Genomic DNA, 11,410 nt, shown 5'->3' with positions numbered 1-11,410 from the left:
AAACCAACAGAATTATAACCAAACCAGATATCGTTATTACCCCAATTAATTTGTTTTATCCAGTGTTTAACCTGACATATAATAAAGGCTTAGAAACTCTGATTAAAAAAACAAACAAAACAAAACAAACAAAAATAGTAATTATATCCCCTCACACAATAAAGATAAAGCCTCTGCTTCTACTGACTCTTAATGCTGTCACAGTGTTATTCAATATCTTAGAGAAGTTAAGGTCAGACTCAGTGTAGCCAACTTTATTAACACTCGTCTGCGCAAACTTTGTGATATTTCTTCTTTGGCGATGTGGCGATGGTGACTGATGTGAAGAGTGTCCTGTTTTGCATGTCTTTGAAAGGGCTGAATGTATGTTATCTGTACCGTATCTATTTATTTTCACAGTTATAATTATTTTCCCAGGATCACACAAACATGAACAAGATGTTAATTGTGACCTTTCTGCTTTTGACTAAAATGAAACTTCCCCCCTAAGGGGAAGTGAGATTTATCAAACATTACAAGCCTGCAAAAGGGCAGAATGAGCCGAGAATGGAAATTAAACTTAACGTACACATGACTTTATTTTCATAACCCCCTTTCTTTCAGCGCAGAGCTGTTTATTAGCAGCGGTAACTCGCTAAAATGTTGGTTAATAGTTATAGTTAAACAGTCCACTAAAGTGTAATGTTAAAAGTTGGATATGTCTGATGGTTTTATAACTTGTAAGTTCTTGGACTTGCAGGTGTAGATAATATTTTAAGTTTTGCAATACAGCCACTTCATAATAATTACAATTTTCGAAAGGAATAAATGTTAATGGAAAATGTAACAGAAAGGGCTGTGACTCAAAATGAAGAACATTTTGTTCCGACGTAATTAAATTCATGATCTATAAAAAGACTGAGGTGCATTCAAAACAATGTGTAGAGAGGTGACACGGCCTTGGCGTGATCTGATGAAATAAAGAATAAATTTAAAAGAATAAATAAATAATAAAACAATCGAATCACTTTTTTGACATTTCGGTTTATGCACAGGTTACAGAAATGCAGAATTGAGAGATTGTTTATTTTCCATCCTGGGATTAGTTTTTATAATAACCTACTGGCCACCTGCCTTCAAGCACCAACTTTAACTTTTACTAATTGACAATAAGTGGACTGAGGGCCACTAACAATCTATTACTAAATGGTCTGAGACACAGCTGTGCTACATTCAGCAGACCTGATACCATGTTATTAGCACAACATGGTATCAGCTGAAGCTTAATTGTAGCTGTTTGTCTGTAATGCTGTTGAATGGAAGAGTCTGGGATTAGCAAAGTTACTATACAATTCATTTTGTGGGGATCACAAATGCATGTGCAACTGTCTGTCACACAGTTGTTGAACTCTGGAATAAAGTTACTGAACATCAATGTGACAGTGCATTTCCATCTATTTACTTTTTCGGGGGGAATCAGAGGCTGAAATTCGGCCTGTAAGGAACCCATGGATTACCCATGGATGACCTAACTGTATTCATTTGGATTTAATATGCCATTATTTCTTCAGTCTGCACACTGACTTCAGAGAAGTTTATGCATTGTAATTTCAAATCCAGTTAGGGGGAAATTAAATTTCTCTTTCTAAATCATATTTCCAGTACACAAAAAATTGTTCATTTGTATGATGAACAAGTAAGAAACTTAACCTTTAAAGCATTTACGCACACATTCACACCTGCACCACAATCAATTTCCGTGCAACTTTTTTCTCCTAATCATAGCCAATAAAAGAGTGTTGTCTCTCTGTTTCTGCGTCTGCTTCCCGTACATCAGGATAGCTTGTCATTTCTCTTTGCTGAGTGCTCCTCCTCCTTCCCCTAGCTCCACTTCTTCTTCTTCCCCTGTCCTCACTCTTCTGCATGACCAGTTCCATGTCAGCCCTTAATTGTGTTTTGATGTTCTTCCAGACCTGCAATTGAGCTCCATTCTCGCCAGCCAAAACAGAACAGACATTTGTCAATGCGCAGCTAACGTGATATTCCCCACTCTCTAACATGTTATCTGCTGCTTTTATCCATTTCATCCTCTTTTCCTCTATCTATCTATCTATCTATCTATCTATCTATCTATCTATCTATCTATCTATCTATCTATCTATCTATCTATCTATCTATCTATCTATCTATCTATCTATCTATCTATCTATCTATCTATCTATCTATCTATCTATCTATCTATCTATCTATCTATCTATCTATCTAGCAACACTTCAGAGTTGTGCAATGAAGCAGTAAGATCAGAGAAGGATGAAACCAAAGACCTTCTTCCCCCTCTGGGGCCAATGTCACATGTAATAACTGTTACTTATAAGGCAAACTCTCTCTCTCTCTCTCTCTCTCTCTCTCTCTCTCTCTCTACCTCTCTCTCTCTCTCTCTCTCTCTCTCTCTCTCTCTCTCTCACACACACACACACACACACACACACACACACACACACACACACACACACACACACACAGTGTTAGACTGTCCTAACACTCAACTAAGCTCGGCTTGAGGAGTAAATATTTGTGCTGTGCAAGCTCTAGACATAGGAAGGCTCCTCACCTCAGCACTGTGCCACCAAATCATAAAATATTCAGAGAGAGGAAGACGGGAGGAGGGGAGAGAATGAGGGAGTGGGAGAATGAGAGGAAAAGAAGGATAGAGAAAGAGCGAGAGAGAGAGAGAGAGAGAGAGGGAGGGAGAGAGAGAGAGAGGTCACACATAACAGAATGAGATGGACGGAGGGGAAGAAGTGCGGGCGTAGGTGGCTCGGTAAAACAGCACAAGATCTGAAGGGAAGGTGTGGGTTGTTTGTGGAAGGGAGGAGAAAGGGGAAAAACAGAGGACATGGTGAGGGAGGCAGAGGGAATGAACAACAAGGCTGAAGGGAGAGAGAATAAAGCACAGAGAGGAAAGGCTGAAGAGTGTGAGAAGACAGAACGAAGGCTAAAGGAGGAGAGTTGGAGAGGAGGAATGGGTACTCTAAAAGTAGAAGACAAACAAAAATGTAGCCTGACAGGCAGACAACATTAGGAATAATCACACAGCACAATGTGTGGTGTCCTACAGCAGAGGAGATGTGTAAGAGTAAATGGATTGCGGGAAATGATGCTCTAAAGCTCTTAATGGTCCCAGTCAGTCTGCAGCTGAAGAGTGATAATCCCTATCCAGGACTTAATGAGGGTTTATTCTTTCACAGGTCATTCTGTCCTGGGATCTTGAAAGACTTCTCACTGTTAAAGCTGCTCTATTCACAACCACTCTGCTCACTTTGTGACTTTGAGGAATCACTACACCATACTGCTATCCTTTTTGTGGTATTTGTTCTTGTGACTGAGTAATGTCTACTTTGAGTTAATCACAGTAATTTTACTAAAAAACAAACCAAGGACTTTTAGCCATTTTCAGCCTTTATTTCATAAAATTCTATTTCCCCAACAAGGTGAGTCCCGAGGCAAAGGTGATGCCAGTGCTGCTTGTTGTTATTGTGGACCCTCTAGTTGGCTGATATTCATGAAAATTAACACACAGGTGGAGCATTGTCAAAACAAGAACTAAAATTTCTGCAAAACTGCACTGGCCACACACTAGTGATTTACAGTTTTTAGCTATGCTGTCACAGCTATGGGTAATAAAGTCAGCCATTTAGATGGTAATACAGTATCTCAGCAATGATATGATGGATATTCATAACATTTTGCCAGTTAGATCCCCATGAATTAAAATAGCAGGTGCTTTTTCCGCTGCTGTGACCCTCAGTGGTTATGCTACGAGGGTCCGTCGGCAGTAATCAAGAGACATGGGTTTGCTTGATTAAAGTTATCATGACTTTTACTTTTAAAAATCACCTGCTGTACAACAACAGCCAAGTACTATTTCTTTCTATTCACACTTCTTCATTTGGCAGGTGCTTTAGTGTAAAACCACAGCTGTGCTTTCGATTCAAGGTTGAATTGGGTGTGTGCTATTTTTAAAGTTAACACACTAAAACCATGTGCGGCAGGTAAAAGGTAAAGTTGAGAGGCGTTAATGATGCTGCTGTTACAAAAGGCAACAAGCCAATATAATTAAAACAATCACAACAGTGACATTTGCTGAGATAATTTGCCTTTGCACACATTCATTTGGTATTTATACCATTTATGTATAATATAATAAATCTACGAATTCCCTGTATGTGCATGAATGTTGTTTGCACTTCATTCATATGATCAATGTCAAACTTGACAGGGTTGTCGCTAGATATCATCAAATGTAAAGGTATGAACTGATAAAATAATAGTTTAAATAGTTCTTTAGGTTCATAAAGCCCCATCCTTATATAAAGCGATTCCCTCTCTGCCCATCACTTTTTAGTAGAAAACAAGTCACCAGTGGACACTCCGTCATCTGTCAGTCAACAATATCTAGTCATCAATGTCACTTCAGAAGCAGTTATTTCACCTGTCGTTGCCACATGTCTCCAAATGTCATTGACATCTCAGAGTCTCTGGTGGCTACATCAGCGCTAGTCTATTCCTGTGTGTACTCCCCTTTATGCTTGATGTCTCACTCCTCTGGTGCCTGTATACCGATGTCAGACAACATAGTTTATAGATTAAACCTCCACTCACTGTGACATCTAAATTCGCAGTCGCAAACATGCCTGTAACAGTGACAACTGCAATCGTTAGGAAATATTGAATATCTGCACTAAATTTCTGGGAAATGGATGATTTTAATGAGGACTCATTCTTTGAGAAAAAATTGTTTGTAGGAAAAATGCACTCACTCCGTTTGCTTATAGAGCAAAAATAGAATCATGAAAATATGGAAAGCAGTTACATTCAATTCCCTCTGCGGGAAGTAAATGGCTTAAAATTGACCGTTAGGATCAATAGCCACTAGTCTTTCAAACAGCAGTTCAAATGGAGGATACAAGAGAAAAACATAACGCTGAAAACAAGTGCAAATACTTTACTTTTTTTCTTTTTAAAGTATATTGTAAAATATGGTCATTTTCAGGTTTCACTGTCTGTGAGATTCAGGGGTGTTTCCATGATTTTTATGTGGTTGTTGTCAAGAAGGCTGACACGACTCCCAGAGACCTGCAGCAACATAATCAGAAGGCTTAAACTCTGTTGACTGGCAGTGTCCATATTATGTACATTACACTTTATAACTAACCAAGAAAGGCTGCTGTGTACAGCACCACTGTATCGTTAGTGCCGAAAGAAGCAGGTGATGTTACACTAGGTAACCACTTGAGTCATAGCCAAAGAACCAATGAGCTCTATATTTGTTATGAAAACAAAGTTAAAGAAAGGGAATCTAAAAAAGTTGTTTTTGAAAGTTAATATTTTTTGTCTACTTAAAATTGGCTAAATTATCTAGAACTTTAATTAAAAGTAAATGCATTCTCTTAAACAAGAAGCCACTGACAGCAGATGTTCTCCATTCAGGATTCATTCAGTTGCCCTTTTTCCTGATAAACAACTTGATTTAAAAAAACTAACAAAAAAAAGCATTGAAGTTGCTTTGGGTTATAACAATTAGATTTACCAAAGTTAGTCTCAGTAATCATGGACAGGTTGTCAATCTATCGCAGAGCTAACATCGAGAGACAGACAACCATTCACACTCATAGTCAGTTTAGAACTGCCAGTTAATCTAACGGCATGCATGTCTTTGGACCGTGACGGGAAGGTGGAGTACCTAGAAAAATCATACAGGGAGAATATGCAAACTCCACTGAAAGGCCCCAGATTGGAGCACATTTACTCTCCCTCACCTGACCTGTAACTCTGGAGTCCATACGGTGATTATATCATCCCTCCGTCTGCAGACTCTAACAGTTGTTTCCACTATTGTGTTACAGCTTGAGGCTCACAGGCCATTAATCAGGATGGGTCTTTGGAATCGAGATGAAAGTCTTCTCTACACATGTTTTATCCAGAGCTTACAGTGTAACTGTAAATCATTAATTTGGTTCATTTCTATTAAGACACCCACTGCAAGATCTATGTGTGTGTCTGTTTGAGTGCACATTCAGTCCATCATACTCTGTATTAACTTAAACCATATCTGTCTGCTTTCCTTCCTCCCTGCCACCATAAATAGAAACTGCCCCAGACACATTACTATTCCAACAACATAATCCAATGCAGGTATAACCTACATCACAGCACAGAATTGATACACTAGTCTAATAATGGCTTCATATTTCCCTCTATATCCCCTAACGTCCCATGGAATCAATACCACAGCAGAAGCCGATGGAAATGACGCATTTTACATGATGTAAAGTGAGAAATGAGGTCACATATCAACAAGAACAAGTTTTATTTGCTTGCAAGGACTTGGCAGCTGAATGTCTGGTTGTGGTACAAAAAACCAGCTCCTCAGCCTGCGCCAGAGCATCCCTCCTATCCTGAGAGGAGGGAGAGGGAGCGCGAGATACACGCAGTGATACAGAAACACAACAGGGGATGCACCGGCTGCAAGTGAGTCGTTCGGGATTGTTCCCTTTTTCTTCTCTCGGTTGGGGATGAAAACACTGACTAACAAGCGCTGCCCACTGACTTTGCCACGCACACAATCGTCGGAACTTCGCTTTTGGACACTTTTGTCGTTTTGTGCGCTTGCAAACGTTACCCTGTGCGTGTTTTGAGGTTCACAGATCAATACTCATCGAATTAAGTATTGTTATCATTTAAGTTACTGCAGCTTAAGTTGTCGGGGTTTTGCGCACAAAGACTGGCGGTGTACATCTCTCGTCTGCCCGTGCTCACACGGAGGTGTCCGGTATGCGTGCCTAAAGAGAGAGAGAGAGAGAGAGAGAGAGAGAGAGAGAGAGAGAGAGAGAGAGAGAGAGAAAGAAAAAAAAGAACGAACTCCCGTGGATGCGACCGTGACCTCCTGAATCTGGATACTGGGGGGTGGGGGGGATTTCACTATCCTCCTTTATGATACAAACCTTACCTTTTCAGCGAGGAGATCTGTTTAGGAGTCTGTGCAACGTTTCACTTCTGAGCGCACTTGTCTGACTCAACGATGAGCTCCCGTGGGAAATACTGCGTGTTTTTGTTCTTGCTTAAAAGTATCCTGTCGGACCCGGGAACCTCAAATCAAGGTGAGTAAAGGGCGTCACAATGACCACACACTTAGAGCAAGGGTGGATGCACCAAATTAGTCTCCTCAAACAAAAACACAACACGCACGCTCACACGCAAAACGCAAAGTACAGCCTTTTTCAAGATTTGAGAACATGTGCATGATGAATATTTAACGAAACAAGTTAATAATTTGTTCACCCATTAAAGCCTGACGGATTTGCTTTTTATTTGTGATTTGTGGAATTTTCTCTCTTATGCAGCTTCCCGGCATTTGTCAAACAATAACAACAACATTAGCGTTTGACGGATTTTAAAGTGCACTCTGCATTTGCAGCCTGAAAATGCATCTGAGATTTTCATTTTGTCGGCCGGACCCATAGATGTCAGTCTTGGTTTCAATACGTTTGTGTTTTGTCCTAATTAATGATCCTGTATTGCTTACAGCACACATCATCCAAAGGCAACATTAAGTCAGGAAGTTTTTCAGATCATTTGACTTAAAATGATACTATTGTTAATGTGAAATTTTCTAAACACTCAACATACAGTCATTTCAGTGGAAAGGCACAGGTTTAAAAAGAATCAGCACTGCACATGCATTTCAGTTTCATAATGCACAACACACCGAGAGTTCAACTGCAAAAAACAACAACAAAAAAAAGATTCACACCATGGAGGCTGTCTGCTGCTTGGTCTACAGGCTGAAGCTCCTTGAGCCAAAATGACATCTTATTCACCTCCAAGTGCACAGAAACATCACCACAGCTATAGGAACCACTCAGTGCTACTGTAAATGGCAGCCCCTTATATTGCGAAGAGGATTCCTCTAAGGCAGGTGAATCTTATTATGCTGGGCCAGTGGTTGACAGTAGCTTCATCAGAATAGCTCTCCATATTTCAGGATTCATTTTCAAGTCATGCTGACATCAGTGTGCAGTTGCATATGTTTGAGAAAGACAGGAAATAATAGTGTTATTTCTCCTTCGTTGTGCTTGCAAGTCACATGGGTAAATGGTTGCCCTAATGCAATCTGTTCTTGACATCTTCCTCTTTGCACGTTTGCAAAGAGGTCAGTTTAATATTCCTTCCTGAATGTTTAATGTGTGGGATACACGTTTTCAAAGATGACAGGAGCTTCGCTAGCCAAATGTCAAAGTCTCCTTCACTACATTTTTCTGTCTTTTGTGGGAGTGTGTGTGTCTGTGTGTGTGTGGGCGCACACTCATTTTCCCCCACAGGATGTCTGTCTGCCTGTGGTGGTGACAGGCTTAAAGAAGAGGGGATGCACACAGGGGAAACTTGAAAAAATGACATCGTGAGGTGTTTAAAATGTAGTGTGAACAAGCTAATCTATGTTAGATGGTGCAATGTGTCTGAGTGAGTTTTCTGAATGTGAATCACATGTTTATGCCCTCATAGAAAAAAAGAAAATGAGAGTCAGAAGACAGTGTCTGTGGGGGTTTTAATTGAGTCATAAAACATATTTGTTTTCTATAAAGTATATTGAAGATTGTTAAAGGGAGTGGTAAATTACCGTTTAAACTTAATTGTTCATAAATAATTTCAATCTGCTTATTGTCAAAAGGGAACCTTTTAGACGAGGCTCTTATACGGCATTTCTGTAAAGTCAGCGTTCTCACAAGAATAGGCGGTAATATGGAAGCAGCATTTTTTGCATTATAATGTATAGGAGTGGGAATTCAGCACAGACATCCACACTGTGGTGCAAAACTACACAGTTGATGTGCTGGTCAAAACAAGGCTCTTTTGTAACATAATAGGTTAGGCTTGTTCTTAGCTAATGAGAGGCTCTCCAACTTGTGAGTAACCTTAAATAAGTGTAGTTTGTAAGCAATTGAGTCTGACATGTTTGTGTTTCCAGTAAAGTATCTAATTCATTCCTTGGAGTCTTTCTTTTGTCAGTTTCGGTTTAGAGTCTAGAGTCTTGCTTTTATTAGATTCCTGTGGACAGCAGTTCAGCCATGGAAGTGTTGAGAAGAAGTGGATCCCAGACTCACATGTCCCCCGCTGACTTAAATTAAAATTGCTCATCTGGTACATGAAGTAGAATCAGTCTGCAGTCTTTCAGACTGCATGACATACTCACTTTACTACATGACAAACTGCTAAACCTAAGCCCATATAGCCTGCTTATAGGCTCATTTCTATGACAAATGAATGCAGGTGAACATGCAGAATCTCTAAAGGATAGGATTTTCACCAGAAGCTTTCTGTTTCTCTTTGTAGTCTGACTTCTACTGGCAAATTACATTTGTCAGGTAAACATTCCATGCAGAGAGTAAAAGATTTTATTGGGATTGTATTTGTCTGCTTTTATAACAAAAATCTAGGTTTATTAATTTTTTTAACATACAACCTGTGGATGGAACAGGAACTCTTTTCCCAGGTATCCACTGGGAAGACTGGAAGCTCCAAACAGGTGTCTGTTTCCCTGAGGTCGTTTGGTTAGAATTATACTAGGAGAGTTGCACATAACACAGACAAGTTGTCATTCCTGTTATACTTCATTGAGGTCCACATGAAGGGTAGATAAATAGTTGGTGCACTGTTATGTAGTGTTATCACAGATAAGTCTGCATAGTCATGCATGCTTTAATTAAAACATGAGAATAATTATTCTAATGACAATTAACAATAAAAAAAAAGAAAATGTGTGTGTTCACCATCTGTGCCCTTTCCCACAAAGGGGTCCATAGAACAGATTAAAAAATGGGTAAAGTGAAGAGAACTGTAATGGTGGCTTGTGCAGATGCAGGTGTTCAGCTCTCTTCTGCTGTCACCCTCACGTTTTCAGTTCTCTTAATCTATTGTTCATTAACAAAATAGCAGCCTTCGTTACATATGCGTCGATTACCATCTTTCTACTATCTATCAGGGACTATGACGTGGATCTTGTATTTGACGCAGTTTTTATCCTGCTTAAGATGTTGTGCACACCATTCTCCACAGGAATAACTGTCCCACTAATGAATTGGCACGACCACGAAGAAAAGTGCAGGAAGTGGGCTAGGATAACCGAGGGGTGGGAAATTAATTTTCCTCAAGGGGCCACATGAAAAACTGGGACTGTTTTGTAGGGCTGCACAAATAAGCTGAACTCAATTCTGCCTAATATTAATATTAATTTGATCTCTTTATAAACTATTACCGATGAGAATAAATATTACAATTAGCCAATTAAAATATGAACTAGGCAGAGGCAAAACACAGACGTTCTATCACCATTTAATCAACATGCACAACAAAAACAATTGTGCAAGTTCTTGCTGAATTTCAAATATTTTTACCTTCATACAAAGTGTTACTCTTTTAATTAATTACGTCATCTTTCTCAGTCTTGTTTTCTATGTGAGACAAATTCAGTCTGTTTTGGGTATGAACAAGGGATTAAAGTCAGGTTCGATATCTGAGGTTGATATGGAAGCGCGATAACATCAAAAACTTTACCTTTCCTTTCACAAACCCTAGAATTTCAACTCCTTTTAGGAATTTGCCAAGGCTGAGGAAACTGACAGCTGTGTGGTAGCCTATGTCACCATGTGCATTCTCATACTCCTCCAAATGTGAAATAAATTATATATAACTCAGTGCTTTCGCATTGGGGAAGTTAACTAATTTAGTTAAACAACATGGCTAATTTTTAGCACTGATTTACACAACGTCTCCTGATGTATATTAAAATGCAATAATATGAATTAGAGCTCTGGGATAATCTCAGACACTTTTATTTTGCACTTGCTTTAACAGTGCAGCATTGTTCCCAGTCAGACTCGGGACAAACTGGCAGGTGTTAAAACTGATGGCTGTCTATTTCATAACCTAGCCAAGCGTGATGTTGCATCCATTGAGAAATCAGTCCCTGCCATATACTCTTTAAAGAGGACATGAAATGCTACGTGTACAGAGGCTAATTTACACCAAGGAGCCCTGCTATCAAAAACTTACATGGATTTCAATTGTCTGTGAAGCTGAATTTAAGAAATAAATGTTGAACGTGAAAGTTTTTAGAACATATTTAGTACCATCTTGTGTCAGTACAGAACTTGACATCACTGGGTTGGTTGTTTGGCTGCAATCAATAGACTTACATTAGTTTATGTTACCTAAATAATAACAGAACTAATAATTCAGGGAAAAACAAAGGAACTAAACTAGATCGCATTGTAAGGGAACAGTGTTGGGACTAACGCGTTATTAAGTAACGCGTTACAGTAACTACGTTATTATTGTGGTAACGAGCACGGTAACTAGTTATTATGCCAAAACC

General features: G+C 39.3%; 1 protein-coding gene across 2 annotated transcripts in view; it reads left to right on the top strand.

Annotated features, from left to right (window-relative positions):
- Window positions 1–6,396: 6,396 nt before the first annotated feature.
- Window positions 6,397–11,410, top strand: part of LOC102312860 (ephrin type-A receptor 6) — a 75,550-nt gene continuing 70,536 nt past the window's right edge. The window contains exons 1-2 of one of the 2 annotated variants that reach the window (XM_042220998.1): window positions 6,404–6,510; window positions 6,997–7,139. In XM_042220998.1, the coding sequence (XP_042076932.1) occupies window positions 7,061–7,139 (79 nt within the window). In that variant the 5' untranslated portion in view covers window positions 6,404–6,510; window positions 6,997–7,060. Of the gene's footprint in view, window positions 7,140–11,410 lie in introns of both variants that reach the window. The other variant, XM_005937164.3, reaches the window with a different exon arrangement.

The sequence above is a fragment of the Haplochromis burtoni genome, unplaced genomic scaffold, assembly GCF_018398535.1.
Source record: "Haplochromis burtoni strain Fernald_Lab_line unplaced genomic scaffold, NCSU_Asbu1 Contig_59, whole genome shotgun sequence".
Classification (NCBI taxonomy): domain Eukaryota; kingdom Metazoa; phylum Chordata; class Actinopteri; order Cichliformes; family Cichlidae; genus Haplochromis; species Haplochromis burtoni.
This window is presented reverse-complemented; position numbering and strand designations above follow the sequence as displayed.